General features: G+C 33.9%; 1 protein-coding gene across 2 annotated transcripts in view; it reads right to left on the minus strand.

Moving 5' to 3' along the window:
• The window catches only part of LOC145284725 (type 1 phosphatidylinositol 4,5-bisphosphate 4-phosphatase-like), a 140,287-nt gene that overhangs the window by 81,301 nt on the left and 38,109 nt on the right, over positions 1-20,877 (minus strand). Inside the window, exon 2 of one of the 2 annotated variants that reach the window (XM_080133652.1) lies at positions 7,032-7,234. The exons of the other annotated variant lie outside the window; for it this stretch is intronic. Within the exon in view, the coding sequence (XP_079989778.1) occupies positions 7,032-7,234 (203 nt within the window). The remainder of the gene's footprint in view (positions 1-7,031; positions 7,235-20,877) is intronic. 2 annotated transcript variants of the gene reach the window in all.

Below are 20,877 nucleotides of genomic sequence, written 5' to 3' on the forward strand. Positions count from 1 at the left end.
TGTAGATGTTCAGCTTAAATGGAGATGCCCTGATATTATTGTAGCTCTTGTTAAAACTGCAAAAGTATTTATCTAAGCTAGCAGGGATGCAAGACATAGCCCGGTCATAAAATATACTTAAATATATTTTAATTTATGCAAATTTTTGTATATATTATTATAGAGTCAATTTTCTATCGATTCTTATATTATTTTTTAATTTTTATTCAATTTTCACTCCCAAACAAATAGGGGGCTACTATCGGGGACATAATTTGCGGGGTCATTATGAAGGGAGAGGAGTAGCAAGATGTTTGTTCACATTACACTTGAACTTCTGCATATCAGTACAGTTGGGAAAGAAGGGAGTTCCAAAGACTTGCAGTTCTGGGGAAGAAACTTTCTTACACCTAGGGATCTCTACTGTAAAGGGGTGGGACTTAGTTGCTTGTCGTGTTTGTTGGGGGTAGTTACATCGAGGAGGCACAAGTGCTTGCAGTTTGTCACCATTAAAGTACTTGTGGAACAGGCAGAGGGATGCAACATTTCATCAATGGGATAGAGGCTGAAGCCTAGATGACAGTTCAGGACCTATCAGGTTGGCGATTCTTTTGAACCCTGTCCAGGAGTGAGAGACAAGCAACAGTATGCCATACATGGGCGAATGGTAGCCTTATAGAGGTATAGGATACTTTCAGGCGTAAGTAATTTTCTAGCACGGTAGTGAGAGCCCACCTTTTTTGCAGCAGCCTTGGCAATGCTCTTAATTCCAGTTCATGTTCCCTGTAAACATTAGGCCGAGGAGTTTAAAAGAAGTACTTTCAGGCAATGTGTTCTTGGCCATTGCTATTGGTGGTAGAAAAGGTTTCTTGTAGGTATTGAAGGAAACAAGCTTAGTCTTGGCAGCATTGAATGTGACCATCCATTTTTGTCCCCATTCCACTACAGATCGGAGGTCCTCCTCTAGTGTTTCGGCCATTTCCTTAGATATGCGTTCATTTGTTTTCCCCTCATGCCTGTTATAGAGAGAAGTGTCATCAGCAAATATACCCATCTCCGAAACAATTTTATCGGGGAGGTCATTTATGAATATCAGGAATAATAAAGGTCCAAGGATAGACCCCTGAGGTACTCCCACATTTATATCATTGTTTAGATGTACAACCGTCGAGGACAACTTGGATTTTTCTCTTAAGGATTTAATTACATTATGTATTCTTCCAGTGATACCATATGATCTAATTTTCTTTAGAAGACCATCAAGCCATACCCTGTCAAAGGCCTTAGATATATCAAGGGCTACCGCTCTACCTCCCCTGTTTTGTCCAGTGAACAGTATATCCGTTCAGAGACTACAGTTATAAAATTGTGATTTCAAAAATAAAAAGTATATCCATACGTCTTGGGTGCATCAGCTTGAATCGAAATCAAAACTTAATTCTTGGTAAAATTTATTACAAGAAATGGAAGGTCATAACAAACAACAGTCACTCTGAAGAAAAAAGATGTAATAATGACACAAAATACACATGCTATTGTATTAATATATAGATATTGGAGGAATTTGTTTTTATTGTTTGATTTGATCTGGTGGTACGTTGTACGTTTCCTTTCTAGGTTACAGACTTGTTGGGAGGTTTTTATTTTATTAACTTTTTGATTTGTATTTCTTTTGAATTTGTGCTATGGTCTTTTGTTTTTACAATCTGTATGCGTCTTGTTATTCCCACACGTCATGCATCCTTGAGGATGTGTACACCTTGATGGTGTCCATAGGCAATTGTAGCATTTGAGTGAGTTCAGTGTTTATTTTTTCATATGCCATTTTAATGTTATTTGGAATTTGGTGGGTGGTAGATGTTAGGATGTAGGTGTTTCTATTTATAATTTTACCAGATCTTTTAATTTGGATTCTTTTTACATTCATAGCACTTTTGTTTTTCAGGTTAGTTTTGATTTCTTCTAAGGGGCACAAGGATAATGCATTGCTCCTGATCACGCCTTTACTAACATTCAGCATTTTGTGAAAGTAGATTTTAACTTTTGTTGTCTAAAAAATTTCCATTTGGAGATTTCTACAGTATGTTTTTGGCTTGTTACTTCTAGTAATGCTGTTACCGTTTCTTAACCATTTTGATATTTGCTAATACTGTTTCTATTTTGAAAGACCATTGTTATTGGTTCTTCTTCGGTTGCTGCTATAACTATGAGGTATGGAATGTTTCGATTTTGGTTTAGGGTTTCTGTGTCTGAACTGGTGTTGTCAGAGGCTTTTTGTCCAACATTTATTTTATCTATTTCATCCCTCCTGCTCCCCACCCACCTTGGAGCCCTACATGGAAAGTGTTGAGAGGGGAAGCGATACCCATTCACCCCAACATAACAGGGATACAGAGGAAGTATACTCTTGCTGTGTTTTTTCTAAATGCCTCATTTTATGGAAAAATTACTTTTTTAGCCATGTTTAGTCCATTATCCAGCAAATTGATTGCCCCTTCAGGACACTAAGTTGCCTGATGGTCTTGTGATTACAACATGTTTCAACTGGTCATTCTGTTTCCTACTTCCATTGATAATTTTCAACAAACACTGCGGAACAAAGTTTTAAGAAATCTTAACTACAATTAGGCAACGTCAATGATGGAGAATGTGGTGGCAACAGATTTAGTTCTTTAAGTGGTGAAAAAAATGAACCAACTCAAGTTTTTGCTTTGGGTATCCTCTATGGGCGTGAATCCCAAATAATTCCTGGTTGGTCAGCCAATGGGGATTGCCAACCAATGGCTATCGTAACAATCACCCTGGTTTGCCTCCGATTAATTTAATTTAATAAATTTAATATTCAGCCAATCAGTTGTAATCCTCGAGGTAGACTACAAGGAGCAGTCCTGTAGTTGGTTAATTTATATCCGTCAAGGTCTTGTGCCAAACTTGCACTCAATTCCAGTTTACCCTAACCCAAAATGTTTGCCAACTTAATATATTTTGTTTATAATTTTGAAAATGACATGATTTTTGGCAGGTCCACACCCCTGCATTGTTTTGGTTTAGTGACAGTTTTATAGATCATCCTGTTCTGCTCAGGTCACAATCTCTTTGTACTTAATGACTATTACACTTGGCTCTTAAATCTTGGATATCCAAAATGAATTTTTTTATTTATATATATATATATATATATATATATATATAAGCTGAATGTGTGTCTGGTCACGAATAGGCTCCTATATGGTTGACTATTTTAAAAAACTGATTACATATAATGATAGATGTATCGAGACACAGGAATGGGTATATTTGATCTGGCAGAACAGTGGTTCATTAAAATTGTGGGGGTCAGCGTTTGTGCCTGGTCCACAAAGTATGAAAATAAAAAAAAAAAAAATAAAAAAACGTTTACAAGCGTTTTTGATATAGATGTACATAATACTTTGATAAGTATGTTTTAAATTAAATAGGGATAGTATAATAAAATCGTGGGGTCTGCATTCGCGCCTGGCCTCCATAGAATGGAAATAGGCACAAACTAAGATTTTCATATCTATCTGTAAGTATACTTTGATAATTATGTTTCAGTTTGAAGAAATATGGTATAAAATTATGGGGTGTTCGTTCGCACCTGACCTCCATAGAATGGAAATATGTCACAAAGTTTAACAAGGTTTTTTAATAGATCCACAGAATATTGTGATAAGTGTTTCAGTGTGAACAGGTATGATATAATAAATTATGGGGTTTATCTATTTTATTTTGACTTTCATCATATTTTGCTTTGGTTTTGATACCCCCAAATTCAACCCAAATTTAAACCCTTCCTTTTCATAACCTATCATACTTTCATAAATCAGAGTCCATTTTCTGTAGGCTGTTTTTGAACCCAGTCAACGACGGGTACTTTTGCTAGTATATATAAAATGAACTCATTTTTTCAATTTATATATATATATATATATAATGAACTCATTTTTCCCCCCCTCTGATTTGGACCTTAATAGGATTAAAAATCAAGACATTTCATGCAAATGTAATATACACAAACTGTAGCACAATATCTGAGGTGTGTTATATAGGCCTATTACCTATCCACTTCCTCGATAATCGTAGACTCCTATATTCTATCTGCTGAGAGTTCACGGCCAAAATCGGTTAAGATCAATGGAAGTGGTAAAATCTTTTCTCTCTTATAAATTTCTCCTTTGCCCGCCACCAGTTAACACCGCTGTGGGATCGTCCACAAGAGACAGTTATGAAGGAACAGTGGTTTGGGTTTTCCTTACTTTGTAGTTGCTTAAAAAAAAAAAAAAAAAAAAAAAAAACTGGAATGGAATTTTAATTCTACTGGGTGAAATGCACCATGGAGTTAACTCGATTGAAGGGTTATTTATGCCATTTTTTTTCGCTTCATTTCCTTTTGTAGTTGATTAAAAAAACTGGAATGGACTGGGTGAAACGCACCATGAAGTTAACCGAATCAAAGGGTTATTTATGCTATTGTTTCGCTGGTTTTGTTTTTCCAAACATGTCCATTTTTCCCCCTGATTTATGCTTTCTGTTTTTCAGATTTCTTTTTTTAAAGAAGTTTTGTTTGTTTGCTGTTTTTTTTTAAAGTTTAACATTATTTAAACAGGGTTATTCTTTACTCTACCCCCCCACCACCACCTTACACACACAAAAAAAAATAAAAAATAAAAAAAAAAAACGGGCAATGCTGGGTACCCCCGCTAGTATTTAATAAAATAATCATAATTCAATTAACTTTGCCAGTCACCTTTCTGACACTTAAATGAAAGTGCCATACAGCCACCATTTACTAAATCAGTTGGTCCAATGTGGGGAACATGTTTTTTTAGGTTTGTTTAATGCTAGACATAAGCAATTGATTGGATTGGGCCTGTATAGCCACCCGTCTTAGCCCAAGTAAGGGCCAAAGTGGGGTGTTGTCATACTACCATGAACATGATCTGCTCAACTATCAGGAGGTCACCACTCATGGTCAACAGGTGACCCCACAGAGACTTACTGTGTGTGTGTGTGTGCATATGTATATGCAGTTGGTGTATTGTAATGGCCACCGACAGGGTCTCAGTCTCTGTTAAAGATTTCGATACAAATGCTATGGATTTTCCTTATTGGATGACCAGTTCGCAGGGTCAAAGTATGACAGCCACATTTCCCTGAAAAATCAAATTTTATTTGCTGGCGAGATCCGATAATTTTCTGTCTACTGATACTGTTTTTAGGAGATCTCAGTGCTGCATGATCTGACAGGTGCATGATGAAGGGTACCATATGTGATCCCCAGTATGCAGGTCGGTGGTAGGTAATATTTTTATTTGTTTTACCTTTTCAGGGTGCATACCATTTTGCTCATAGATTATACTAACAACTGAATTTGTTTTTCATTGACTGCATACTTTTCACAGCTGAAATAAAGTCCTTATGCGAAATCCTCATTAAATTGTGTACGTGCTTGTCATGATCTTGTAATTTTCCAAAAAAATGACGGGTTAAAAAAAAAAAAAAAAAAAAAAAAAAAAAATAGAATAAAACAAACATTGACTAGCCTGAACACCTGCATCCGTGAAGATCAACAATTCCAACTCCAGAGTAAACCTGGGAACTCCATTAATCACCATAATTCATATTCATTGATCACTCCATGTTTGGCATCAATTTACACTAACAATTGACTGGGAACACAGTGTCGACGAGTGCCGAGCATCGTCAACTTCAACCACAGGCAACGCCACATCTGTTGACAGACTTGGGGCAAAGATAGTGACAGTACTTTGTCTTCACTCGTTTCCCAAATAATTCTGCGCTATGTGGCCTAGCTTGTTGCAATGATAACAGCGTATTCGCCCTTGTGCTCTTTGATCATTTGTGTCCCCTATATTGTTCCAGCTCTGGCAGTCCTTGGAAAAATGGTTGGGTTCACATCTGTAGCATCTTGGGCCCTCTCTTGGTGGTTCAGGTGTTTTCATAGCTGCCTCGACTGGTCCTGTGTTTTTCCAAAAGTTTCAGGCTCTGGCTAGTAATTTGTCCAACCCAAGCTCATTAAGCCACGAAAACGATTGCAGTAGTCAACTGGTGTTGTCTGGAAGACCTGCCAAAAAGGCACATGCTAGTATGTGGTCGTTCATGCCACTGAACGATACAACCAGCCTCAAATCCACTAGGTAGATGCCCACTATTTCGCCCGTCATTCAGTAAATTGTTTCCAGGCAATGAAGGGGTCTATACTAAAGGTTGCATATAGTGCCTGCTTAATTTCCTCCAGGTCCACATCATCCCCAAGTTGCTGGTACATGGTGTAGGTTCCTTTTGTGAGCCTTAGTGGAATAAACAGTGCAAGCTCTTATTTTGGACAGCCTGCAAACACGTTTGGTCTTTTCAAACCATTCAATGATGGAAGGGCTAGTGGGGAAGTTGTTGAATTCAGAGATCAACAAAGTGACTCAGTAACATGCAATGTCTCCAAGGATTCTCCTATAACAGTGTCTGCATTCTCCATGCGACCTACTTTTATGCAATTGAGTAGCAAGATTTTGCAAGATCACTAGTCATAAAAGTTGTGGATACCATAAAATACAGATTTATAAAAAAAAAAAAAAAAAAGCGTTTACAAGTATTTTATAGCGCTAGAAATCTAAATCTGATTTCTTTATACTTACAGTTTTTACAATAACATGTTTTTCTGGGTTTTGATCAGTTCCTTGAATTTGTTAGGCTTTTTTCTTTTTATTGCTTTTTAATGTGGGGTGGGGGATAATATTTTGGTGTCAAACTAAAATAATTGTTTTGATTTAGTTACAGAGCAGTTCACTGAAGTCAGACATTGATTGTGATTAAGATTTATAGAGGAATCCAGTGCAAACGCAATTAACCACCACAATTTCATTTAAGAGCAGTCCATTGGAAGCAGATAACACTCATGGCCACCACTGACTGACACTGTATGCTAGGACAAAAACAAAGCTTTAAGGAATATAATCAAAATAATACTTTTATGTCAAAGCAAGAAAAGAGAAATTAAAACAAGAAAACCTTACTGTAGCTTCATGACATACACTGCATTTGACAACATGTTGATGCAGTTTTCCTTCAATGTTAATCATTGCTTGACAAACTTTACAATTTATCATTGGTATTCCTCCTTGGGGAGTTGGCGTATAAGGGAGTGGCAACTCATTTGAAGAAAGAGGTCGAACCAGTTGTGATGATGATGATGAAGATGAGGTTGTACCAGATCGCCCTGAAATAAACAAACATAAGTTCCTAAAAGTGAAAGCTAGCATCAGTTTATATTCACTTTCATTTTTGGAAAACTAAATGAATATGATAAACAATAAGATACTAAATAAACTTTAAAGATCAAAGACACATACAAAATATTAGACCAGAGAGTTAAAATGTAGCCCAAAATAAAATGAGATCCTTATTGCTAGGAGAACCAAAAGATAAACTTTACAAGCAAGTGAACTTGCTGTACTAATGAAATAGTGATAAAAGAGATTGTGTTGATAGGTGTACAATATAGAGTTAACTTATGGCAGAACTATTTTGAAAATCTGTTAACCAAGAACATGAAACCTCATTTATATTTGTAGTTTTAGCATCTTATTTTATCTGTAGTTTCATCAATATTAACAACTAGTTGGATGCACCCGGCGTTGCCCTGGTTTTTAGAGGCATGTGTGGTGGGGGGGGGATGGTAAAATGAAAACAAAGCGAAGTCATAACCCTGTTTAAATATAAAAACAATGTTAAAACTATTTAAAAAAAAAAAATTGTGTAAAAATTTAAAAAATGAATGTGATGCAATACGAATGGTCTGGCGATGCCCATGTGTTTGAAAGATCCCAAAAACGTTTGAAAAATCATCGCGGCACAAAAAAAGTGAATTAACTAAAAAGTGAATTAGGTCAAATTCGAATTCTAAATGTTTTGTTTTCTCGAATTCTAAATGAATTTGTTTTAATTTAAGTGTAATACAAGTGAATTCATGATATTGTTGCGTTGTAATCTTTTGAAAATAAATGTTGAGTTGAAAGTACTAATAAATAAAGGTCATAGTTAGATTTCACGGTTAGAGTCGTTAAAACTGGAAGTAAAATCCGGTTAGTCTCGCAGATTGCGTCTTACACTAATGAAAATAAAAAGCAAAAAGAAAATAGTAATCGCGTTTTCGCATTATTTTTAATTTGTTTTATTTCTATTTTATTATGGAAAAAAAAAAAAACAAAGCATAAATCAGGAGGGGGGAAAAAAAAAAAAAAAAGTAACCTTGTACGATTCCAAACTGGTGTTTCCTCGTACTGTTCCTTGTGAACGCATTCACTGCGGTGTAAATGGGGTGAGGGGAAAGGAGGAATCTAATAGAGAGAAAAGATGTCGCAACTTCCATTAAATCTAAGCGATTTTGGCAGTGGACTCTCACCGGAAAAATTATAGGAATGTACCATTGTCGAGAAACTAGAGATAATAGGCCTATAGCAAACCTCAGATAATGTGCTACAGTCTGTACGCATTACATTTGCATGTAATGTTATGATTTAATCCTATTAAGGTCAAAGTCGGAGGGGAAAAAGGAGTTCATTTTATTTATAGAGAAGATGAATTAAAATGATTTAAAAAAAAAAAAGAAATCTTTCTTCTAACATGAATCACTAGAATTTGTACTGAGTGAAAGGCAAAAGCAAGAGGAGAAAAAGGGAGCATGTGGCTAGGGAACTTATTGCTTTCCCTCTTTCCTCTCCCTTCTATTCCATTAACGAGGTCATATTTTCTTGGGCAAATTGATTTCTTAGGGACTTATTTAAAAGATTTTTTTAGTTTTAGCTTCATGTTTGCAAGAAATTTATGAATGAAATGTTTATTTGAAATTTTTGTTTCAAGTATGTGAAGCGATGGCACCACTAGTGTCTGTATATTTGAAGGTTTTGTTTTCACTGTATAAATTGAAAGACATTTACATAAAAGTAACAATGAATTAACCCGTTTACCACCAGAATATTTTTTTCTAGGCTATTCCAGCTTTTTGGGGCAGTTAACTGAAAGAATATTACCCTCCTAGAGAGTTGATAAGTTTTTTTTTAGATTCTTCACTTAGCATAAAGATTTAGAAAATAATGTTAATCTATGAAACGTTTTTTTCATGATGAAAGTAAAGATTTGTTAGAAAAGAGACAGGAAGTCATGTTTTAATTAGCAATACACATGAAAAGATTGAAATAGCTTGAAATATTTCAATATTGGTATGCATAGAAAGAGCTTGATAAGCTAAGAAAGAATCTTTTTAAATTTTTAAAATCTGATTAAAATTAAGGAAGTTATGGCTATTTTTGTGCCTCACACGTTTGGATATTTTTCCCTCTTTAAGACCATATGCGTTTTGTCACATTTTTTACACTACTTTTTCAGTAAAAATGTCATATCTTTGTTAAAACAAGACTAAGAAATAAAATTTACCATATAAGTGTATTTTTGTACAAGGAATCAGAATATGCAACTGAAAATCTCCCAAAGTTTATGGTTTCCAAATAATCTGCAGTAAATGTGCATAAATATGCAGCAATTCCTTAAAAATGCCATGTATCCATAAACAGAAAAGAAGATGGAGAACTCAAAGTTGAATTGTAATGTGCTTTATGTACGAAAAACTTAAATCTAAACATAAGACCATTTAAAAATGAATATATTGCAATATTTCTTTGGTATTATTGTAGATTAACACCTTCTGTTTAACCCCACTCAACTCCTTCTGACCACCCCTCCAAAATGTGATTCTACCTTTTTAGGAAATTATGTATAAAATGCCATGAAAAACTTTAATGAAAGATAAACAAATTATTTTAGAATTGAATGTAAAATAATTTCCTATTACAGGTCATTTTAGCATTTTAGGGCAGTTAACTGTTTTTTTTTTCTATGGGAAAATATGCATGCTTTTTTTTTTTTTTTTTTTAAGATGATTATGTGTAGTTTAAGAGGGTTTCTATGCAATGAGAATATGGGGAGGGTTGCCATTCGGACTTTGAATTAATTGTAGGGGCTAAGGAAAATTATGTGTGAACATACTGAAAACTTGACAGAGACAAAGCTAACAAAAACAATATTAGATGGGGGGAGCGGTTAGTTTCACAAAAATTTAATGTAAAATAATTCATTTCCTGGCCATTCTAGCATTTTAGGACAGTTAACCAATTTATTTTTATGTGTATTTTTCTTTAAGGAAGGATCTATTTTTTGTTTGTTTGTTTTAGATGCTTGTATGTGGCTTACAGAGGTATTTTGTTGGGGGGGGGGCTTGCCACTCGAACTTAGTGTTATTGTTAGGGTTAAAGAGTGTTTTAGGAATACGAACCGTTACTTCATTTTTGTTTTGTTGTCCTAACTGCAAAATGCCGTTTCCATTTCAAATAAATATTTTACAGAAAGTTATATATATATATATATATATATGTGTGTGTATTCGACAGGTAAATAAGTCAGCAAATGTTATATTTAGTTTTAATTTAAGAAACTGCGTTGCGAAATTTCAAAGAAAATTCCATAAATTTGTTGATTTCTATTTTCGAGGTTGAAGGTGTTAATTCCATAGGCCGTTTATACTACGCTGGAGCAGGTTGTAAAAATATCTTTCGCTTAATAAGTAGAAAAAAAAAAATAGCGAAATAAAAAGCTTCCTAATTGTAGTTTGATGTGTTTTCTTTTAAAATTTAAAGAATATTGACATAGATTTTGAGGGTTTGTATTACTATACACAGATTCGAAAAAGTTGTCAAAAAACAAATATATAACAAATAAATGTTATCAAAAGCAAGTTACTTTTCTACCTAACTGGATAATTTTTTAGTGTTTTTATTTAATGTAACAGGTTTATTCAGCTTGAAAACAGTGTTTACCGATGTTTTGGAAAATTTAAAATGGCGCCAGATTCTTGAAACGGTAAGTTTGTGGAAAAGAGTTAAAAATAAAAAAGTAGACAAAATACTGCTAAAAACTCGCTCAATATATATTACCGTGACATATGCTGACGTATTCGGTGAGTTTTTAACAGTATTTTGTATAGTTTTTCTTCATTTTTAACTCCTTTTCTCAAACTTACCGTGTCAAAGAGAGTCGGGCCGGGCGCCATTTTTAATTTTCCAATACATCAGTAAACACTGTACGTTTTTCGAGCTGAATAAACATGTTACATTGAATAAAAACACAAAAAATATATCCAGTTAGGTAGAAAAGTAACTTATCTTGCCTTTGATAACATTTATTTGTTATATATTTGTTTTTTGACAACTTTTTCGAATCTATGTATAAACGAGATTTTGATACTTATTTTGATTTTGAAAAAAAACATTTGTGGCTATTCGCAGTAAAACATTGTTTTAATTCGCTGTTCAAAACTAATTTAAAGAATAAAAGTGCATGCAAGCTATATATCTACAAAAGTTTATTTTGTTTTTTTAACCATGTTTTTAAATTTGACGAGAAATGTGAGAAATTGCAACAGATTCATAATGCCGAATTGGTTGGGATTGTTATTATACATTCTGAAAACTGAATAGTTCTAAACTAATGTTATTCTGATAACAAAATAGCTCTAATTAAAACATAAGAACATTTATATTCATATTTTCATGTTTTTCTTAATTCGTTCTTGAATAAAAATTAAAGAACGCGTGTTGTTTACACTGTACTATCGTTGATTCTACAGGCTGGAGCTGCTGCTTCTAGTAATACTAACTTCATTTGACCAAATTCGAGAAATAGGAACAATTTTTTTTTCGGGTAGGTCCTTTTAAATTATCAATTACCGCGGTCCTACTCAACATAAAATAATACTTTTAATTGATAAAGATAGTAAAAAGATTGATTTACTTACTACTGGGTGTCCGAAGAATTTTTTTTTCAAAAATGTTCGATACTCGTCATATTAAAGTCTTATTTTTAACACGACAAAAAAAGAAATGGTCAAAAATATTTCGGACACTTGACAGTATTAAGATTAACACCTCTACTGATTGGTTCCCAAATTTCATGACGAAATTCTTCATACAATCACGGTACGGACCTTTAGAAAACAGGGGGGGGGGGGTCATTACAAAACCTTACCGAAAAGGCCATTTTATGACGTTCACATTTTTATCACTTTATTTGCTTAAAACTCTTAAAATATATAATGTACATTCATATTTATTAATTCATTTGAAAGTATATTCATTTCCGAACAAAACAGTAGTAATTTGAAGACTTGAAGTGCTTTGGTTTAAAAAATATGGCTATTTTAGTAGAACTACCTTGAAATCTGATTATCCAAAGCGTTTTTTCATCCATGTGTATTACTATTTTAATGGAAAATAAGTTTTCTAGCTTCTCTAGTCATAAAGCGTTTAACAAAACTAACATTTACAGTGAAAAGGAGGTGAAGTAAGGAAAGACAAAATGTATCTTTGATATTTGGAGGATTGCTCTCACTTTGTGAGAGCAATCCTCCAAATAATTTTCTCGAATGAACAGGCAAAAAAAAAAAATAAAATAAAATAAAATAAACACATTAAAAATCAAAAGAATCTAACATGGATTTCTTTGATTCCAACACCTACAGTGGTAGGACACTGAGAACATAACATTTGAAATTAGTTGTCACAGCTTGGGTGTCCTGAAGCAAATCATTTGTGAAGTACACCAGCCTTTCAACTGTAAATACATTAAGGATCTGTCAAGAGTCCATTGCTTTTCATTTGCATCTTAAAAACACTGTCCAGATTATTTTTGTATGGGAGATATACTAAAGTATACTTTAAACTTCGTGCCTGTCTATGAAACAATGGAATGTCTACATATTAAGTTGAAGGAATACTATGAAAAGTAAGAGGTTTGAGAGTTAATATTAAAACCAAACCAATAATAAAGTGGTTGCAGTGTTAGAAATCCCCCCCACTAACCCAAGAGGAAAGTTTCCCTATTCAGTTTGTAGAAAAGGAGTTAAAAGCAATACTATTTTGTAGTACTTGTAAGCATCGAGTACACACAGGCATTGAAATTACTATAGGCCAAAAGAGTTAAAAATATTAAGACCACTACAGAAAACTGGAAGAATGGACCAACCAACAGCATGCCAAATATTTCCTGGATAAACTATCTTAGAAATATATTAGATAAAGGCTGGCTGAAAATAGGATCACTCCACTATGACCAAGAGAGAATGGCTGCTCAAGATGAAGGCTTGATGATCAATGCTTTTAAAAAGACTTCTAATAACAAGTGCAGAGTCTACTTTACTGAAGTAGAGAATGTGAGCCACTTACATCCAGGTGTAAAGTTTGGCTGGGGGATGGCTACTATACAATGCAACACAGGGAACATGTAAATATCTCCATTGGAAAATCTGGAAAACACTGAATATCCAGTGTATCATACACAAACCAATAAAACTAAGAAATTTCTACAGCTATGTGCCTAGAAAACAGCTGTTAAGGGACATGGAACAAAACAGAGTGGCGACGCTGGTTGAAGTAGAGAATCTTAAGATCTCCATTCTAGTAGGAGCAACTGGAAAAAAAATTAAAAATTACCTGTTAAATATACCCAATGAACCAAGTGTAAGAGAAATACACAATTCCACTCAAACATTTAGAATCTTAAAAGGATCTCTCGGTTCAAGTGACTGAAATTATGGGCAATTGTCTGGTACCCAGTAAGATGCCCTATCCATGAATACATGTCATAATGGTTGGTTGGTTGGTTGTTTCAGCGTTCACCCCGGACCGTATAATGGCCGACCAGAGGCCGTTTCTGCTACAAGCCTAAGCCATTCATGGTTCCATCAGCAGAGCCTGTAGAGGCGAGGGCCAAGGATCATTTCAGTATCCTGTTTCACTGTCCTGAGCCAGGTCTGCCAATGCAGCGTTTCTTCCAGTCTGGTGGTGGTGCTGAGTTGATGGCTTCGTGTAGGAGGTCGCCTAGGTTTCGGTGAAGCACATGGCCGAACCAGCGAAGGCGTCTGGCAAGAAGGGATTGTTGAAGGGAGCGTATCTTGCAGGTTTCACAGCAATAAAGCAAAATAGTGCGGACAGAGGCCTGGTAGATCCTGATCTTTGTATTGAGCTTTATCTTCTCCTAGAATAAAGTTGCGGTTGCAGTTGACAGAAGGCAAGACGAACATTGCTGATATCTTCTTTGCCTTGTGGCGAGGAAGGATCCAAGGTATTTAAACTGATTGCTCAAGGATTTTTGTGTCAAGGATTAAAAAAAAAAAAAAAAAAAAAAAAAAAAAAAAAAGTGGTAATAGGCAGGCATTCGCGAAGGCGTCAAAGAAAGTGAAAGAAAATCTGATATCTTACCGCTACTGCATGACGTGACCGGAGTTTGGAACATTAAAATTAGGCAAAGTCAATCCAACCGCAAAAATGGCTCGCTCAAATAAAAAAAAAAAAATAAATAAAAATCGACCCTCTCTTTGTAGAAAACTGCCCAGTTTAGGGTGAAGGAATTAATGTTTTTGGCCAAGATTTCGATATATTTGATCTGCTAAGAGATCAAAGTTCAAACAATTTGACCTTTGCAGTGTCTAGCAAACTACTCAGCCAATTTTGGGTCTTAACATTTGAAATTTATACATAACAGGTATTCAGACATGCGGCAAGCACTTTGGTAAAGTTTTGGGGGAAAATTTGGCTGCCAAAAGCTCAAAGTTGACCTTCGCTGATTCGACTTGGACATGGGTAAAACTTTGTATTTTTATGGAAACTAAAATATAAAGGAGTCAAAATTAGTGTCAAAGTTGAAAATTAACATCTGCAGTCCCTACGAAACGACTGATAAACTTTTGAAATCTTACATCCAGTGTATTCACATGTAAGGCCCGAGCTAAGCCGGGCTGCCCTGTTTATATATATATATATATATATCGCATATATATATAAAAATGTAAAGTTGGTTCGTTCTAAACGAATAAAACCATATTTCTACGTTACCAATTTATTTGAAATTTTCAGAGAACCCATCTTTAGAGTCGAGGTATGTTTTTATGTTATTAAAAACAATTTACCTTGCGAATTATTAAAATATTAAATAAAATAAATATATTTTTTTAACCGTTACTGCGAATCTGTTCTGTTGATAAAACTGAATTTCCGGTTCGATTTCACAGCCACGAATTGACGAAAGATTTCATTTTCTGTTAACTCGATAAGTAAAAAAAAAAAAAAAAAAAAAAAAAAAAAAATTCATTTATCTTCCAAATTTTTTAATTTACACATTTTTTCTTTATTATATAAGGCCAAAAAAAAAAAAGTTTGTCGATTGCTTTTTTTGAGTTTTTTTTTGTTGCACCGCCAAAAATGGCCGAAAAATCAAGTTGTTTTTTTAAAACGAAATTACATTTATTAAAATCCATTATTTCTGAGTAACTTTTTTTTCCAGAAAGATAAAACCCTTACTTTTATCATATAGAAAACAGAATAATGTAAAACTCTACTATTTTTAATTAAATTTTAAATGGTGTTCATTCCCAAAGCCGTTTTAACAGGAGGAAGTTAGGGTATTTATAATATGCTGGGGCGAGTCGTAAAATTAACGAAGTTGCTATCTATTATTTATTGCAAAAATTGCTTGAAATTTATTTGACAAAAAAAAAAAATTACATTTTGGTACTCCTTGGGCGTTGAGTTCCATGCCGACCAGCAGAAAAAAATAGTCGCTCCCTTAGTCCCCCACCTAACCCCGCACGTAACATTTTTACTGTCGTTGCCGTAACTAAACGATTATTTGTCACATTTACAAACATTTATTTATTTATTTTGAAAAAAGTTTTACTTTTTATGAATATTAAAAGAAAAATGGGTACTCATGCAGAGAGTGATCCATGCTGAAATAACATTATTTATTTAAAAAGCCATTCTTAACATGGGGAGGGGAGGGTGTTTTGTACCTATTCTGTACTTTAACCTTGCAATTGAATAAAAAAAAAAAACACACGATTTAAAAAATAGCGCAGATCACTCTGCATTAGCACCGAAAAATGTTACTAAGCATTTATTAATTTATTTATTAATGCCGGGGGTACCCGGCGTTGCCCGAGTGTTTGTTTCGGGACGGGGGGGGGAGTTTTAAAAAATGTTATGGTAGGTAAGTAGGAAGGATCAAACCCGGAGTCATGAGTAAAAGTAGGAAAATAAAGTGTGAAAAAAAAAAAAAAAAAAAAAAAACATCTGCAACGTTAACAGTTCGGCCACCAAGAAAAGTCCATTCCAGTTATTTAGGAAAAAAAAAAAAAAAAACGACTACGGTAGGTCGGCGCGAATGTGAAAATATAATGTGAATTGTCCAGCACGCTAACCACTACGGCACAGAGCACTGCAGCTTAGTTTAGTGATTTTAAATAACTTCACATGAAAGAACTACGAAGCCAAACCGGTGTTCTCTTCTCAACTGTTCCTTGTGAACGATCCCCAAACGGTGTTAAGTGGTGGCAGGGGGAGGAGGAATTTATTAGAGAGAAAATATTTTACCACTTCCATTGATCTTAACCGATTTTGGCCGTGACTTCTCAGCAGAAAAAGTATAGAAATCTAAGATTATCGAGGAATTTGAGAAATAATAAGCCTATAACACACCTCAGATATTGTTCTGCCGTTATGCATATATTTGCATGAAATATCTTGATTTTTAATCCTATTAATGTCAAAATCAGACGGGAAAAAATGAGTTCATTTTATTTATATAGAGATTTCTCACTTTTACAAATATTTGATTTAAAATTTTTTTAAATGACGACTTATCGACCTTTTCTTTTTTTAAATATCCCCCCCCCCCCATATGGTGTTTATTCCGAAATCCGTTGTTAACATGGAGAGGTTGAGGGTGTTTATTCTGAAAGCCATTCTTAACATTTGTGGAGGTGGACCTAATGTAAAAAAAAAAAAAAAAAAACTAAAATAAATTTAAAAAAAAAAACTAAATCATTTACTGATAACTTCTCACTTTTACAAATATTTTTTTAATTTACATGCGCGGATGAACAAATTGTTGAATAGTGCGAAAACAAAACGTTTTTGTAATAAACTTCGGGATAGTTTTTTGGGTAAATATTTACATTTAGGTCCACCTCCACAATTTTCTTTTTTAAATGACGACTTTTATTGATAAATAAGTTTACTTCTCCGCAACTTTTATTGATAAATAAATCTACTTCTCTGCCACTAAACCCCCCCTTTCTTTTTTTTTTTTTTTTTTTTTTTTTTTTTTTTTTAATAGTATTTTCTGGTGGGTATGCTGACAACAAATATCACTTAAATTTTTCAAACAGCCCCCCCCCTCCAAAAGTGGTGTTTAATCCGGAAGCTGTTCTCAAGATGAGGAGGTTTGGGGGGGGGTGATTCCAAGGTGGACCTAATCTTAAATAAAAAAAAAAAAAAAAAAAAAAAAAAAGAAGATTAAAAAAATAAAAAAAGTTTTTTATGCGCACATAAGCAACTATTTTTTTTATTAACTTTTTTTTTTTTTTTACTTTTTTTATTTAAAAATTAGTAAATTTCAATGAATAGAATAATAAATCATTTATCATTAATATGTGTTTTTGGTTTTGTATTGAATGAAAATTTTTTTTTTTTTTCATTACAACAATAATGAACCAATTTAAATCTTCCGGCATGCGTTTAAGGGTTACGAAATTATCAATAAATCGTTTAGTTACTAAGCCAACGCCAGTAAATAAAAAAAATGTTATGTGCGCATGCATTAGCCTTGACTAGGGGGGGGGGCTAAGGGAGCGACCATGAAATAATTATGCTGGTCGCCATGGAACTCAACGCCCAAGGAGTACCTAAAGTGGCACTTATGCACTTATGTTATCGTGATATTTTTTAAAATAGTATTTTCATGTTAAATTCAAATTTTACAATGTTTTTCTTTTATTAATTTGTTAAGTGACAGTACAGATAACCCGGTCGGTTTCTAATGTGAGGAAAATCTACCCCCCCCCCCCCCCAAAAAAAAGGGGTACTCTGGATAATAACAAAACATTAAAATTGCCTCAGTCTCGAAAGATTTCTTCTCTACTGAACGAGGAAAAAAAAAAAAACGGTGAAGTGTAGTTCACCTTCTCTTTCTCTCCCCCTCTCTTAATATCTCTATCCATCTCTCCCTTTCCCTCTCTCAATCTATCTTTCTATATCACCCTCTTCATCTCTCTTTGAGCCCTTTCTCTCTCTAACTCCCTCTATCTCTCTCTCCTTTCCTCTGTCTCATCCCTTTCTGTTTCTAACTCTCCCCCTCTCTGTTTATCTATCAATCCCTTTATCTCTCTATCTCCTCTTTCTATTTTCCTCTCACTGTCTTTTCTATCTATATATCTTCCTCTCTATCTGTCCATCTCTAATCCCTCATCCTATTTTAGTCTCCTAAATTAATTACAGTGAATAAGGCATTGTCAAAACATAGATAAATCCTATTTTAGTCACCTAATTTACTGCCTGTGAGAATAGAAGTTATTTGGAAATTACTGCTACCTTGAAGAGCACCAGAAGTAACTGGTAAAACCTTTCTAATTAAATTGATTTTGGCAGCCATTTGGTAACAAAATGACATAGCCTTAGCCCTTGCTGCATGAGGAATACCTGCGACCTTGCTGCCAAGTAGAAGAATCATTTATTCTACTTTAAAACATTCAATTTTTCAGAAATCTCATGTTCGACATCTCCAAAACATCCAATATGGGGAAAAATATTGCAAAAATGCAAACTTATTGTTTAGCATGAATGCACAATGGTACGCAAAAAAATCACTTGAGGCTCTTGGTCGATCCTTGCAAGATTTGCGTGGCAATGTCAGACCATTTGGGAATGCAGTAATATTGCTTGCAGGAGATTTCAGACAAATGTTACCTGTTATTCTTCAATCAACACCAGCAGATGAAATAAATGCTTGCCTCAAATACTCTTTTTTGTTCCATGTGAAGACATTAAACTTAACTCAAAATATGCATATCTAGTTGCAGACTGTTCGATCCACACAAAAACTTTCGAATCACTTGTGGGAAATTGGGTACGAAAAAGTGCCAGCTGATCAGAGTTAAGGGCAAAATTCTTTGACTTTTAACTTCTGTAATTTTATTTCATCAAAAGTATAGTTAGTTTAAAAGGTTTTTGCAGATATTCAAATTATAAGAATTCCATTTGACTGAGTGAATGAGCTATTCTTGCAGGTCAATACAAAGATGCCCATGAACTTAACGCTATTATTCAATGTAAAATTCCAAGTGAGGTAGTCAAATACATCGACACTGTTGTGAAAGCAGATAAAGTGGTTAATTATCCAACAGCTATATTTGCCAGGGATGCCACCACATGTATTGCAACTGAAATTTGGTGTACTAATTATATTGTGAAATATAAACCAATCCAAGCTTTGCAATGGCACATAGCTTGCAGTAAAAAAAAAAAAAAAAAAAAAAAAAAAAAAATTAACAAACAATATCATAGATACAATAATATTAACCTTCACATACCTTTCACAGATGAATATATCTTCATTCCATGCATTCCTATGATTCCACCGGATACATCATTACACTTTAAGAAATTGAACTTTCCAATTTATTGTCATTTGCAATAACCATCAACAAAGCACAGGGAACAATCTTTACAATTGTGGGCCTTACAGTTACACACTGAATGTTTTTTCACATGGACAATTTATATTACGTATTCAAGAGTCACCAAACCGGAAGATCTCTATATCAGCTAAAAAAATGGAACAACAAAAACTGTACCCATGCAAAATGGAAAATTAAACCTATAAGAAACATGCTTTTTCTCATTTTGGAAATTTTTCCATTGCGCCAATTTGAGCCACAGCAACGCGTGGCAGGGTATATATATATATATATATATATATATAAATAAATAAAAGCAAAAATGTGTTTATGTATGTATGTTTGTATGTCTGCTAAAAACTCGACAGACAGGACAAAAATTCACAAATTTGGTCTCATATGAAAGCCCCCATCCTTTGCCCGACAAATATCAAAAATTGTCCAAAAAAGTTAATTTTTTCACCCTGAAATCAGCACTTTTCAACATGAAGTGATCAGCAAAAACCGTCCTCTCATGAGGAATTCGCATCTATGCATGTGTCATAACCTTATTTAGTTTAAAGATTTTTTTAAAAAATGAGCTAATTTTGTGTACATTGTATTAGGTCAGTTGGTTAGAGCGCTGGGTCATTATCTAAAGGTTTTGGTTCGAATCGTGGTGCGAGATGTCTTTTTCGATTTTATAAATTTTAATATCGAAGCAGAGTTATTTAAGCCATTTTTCACGTAATGTTCGTTTTTTTTTTTTTTTTTTTTTTTTACTTCGCTTATTCTTAGGTTTTCATTAACACCCCTCACCCAAAAACACCCGGCCAACACTGGGTACCCACCGATTTTTTAAATTTTAATATTGAAACAGGCTTATTCAAGCAATTTTTCACACTTTTTTTTTGGGGGGGGGGAGGGGGATTATTTTTCAGATTTTTTTAAAGGAGTTTTAACTTTCGTTTTGTTTTCTTTTTCCGATTTTTACATTTAACATCGTTTGCCTTACGTTGTTTTTTTTTTTATTTTTTAATTTTTATTTAATATTTAAAAATATTTACTTCGCTTATTCTTATGTTTTGATTACCCCCCCCCCACGAGCACACACACCCTGCTTTATTTTTCAGATTTTTTAAAGTAGTTTTAACGTTCGTTTTTCTGTTTTTTTAGTTTTTTTTACTTTGCTTATTATGTTTTGATTTACAACACCTCCAAACACTCGGCCAACGCCGGGTACACACATAAATATATACACATAATATATATATATATATATATATATATATATTTTGGGGTCAGTATGTTATATTAGCTAT

Source organism: Euprymna scolopes, chromosome 9 (genome assembly GCF_053919585.1).
Source record: "Euprymna scolopes isolate OS-2025 chromosome 9, ASM5391958v1, whole genome shotgun sequence".
Taxonomy (NCBI): Eukaryota; Metazoa; Mollusca; class Cephalopoda; order Sepiida; family Sepiolidae; genus Euprymna; species Euprymna scolopes.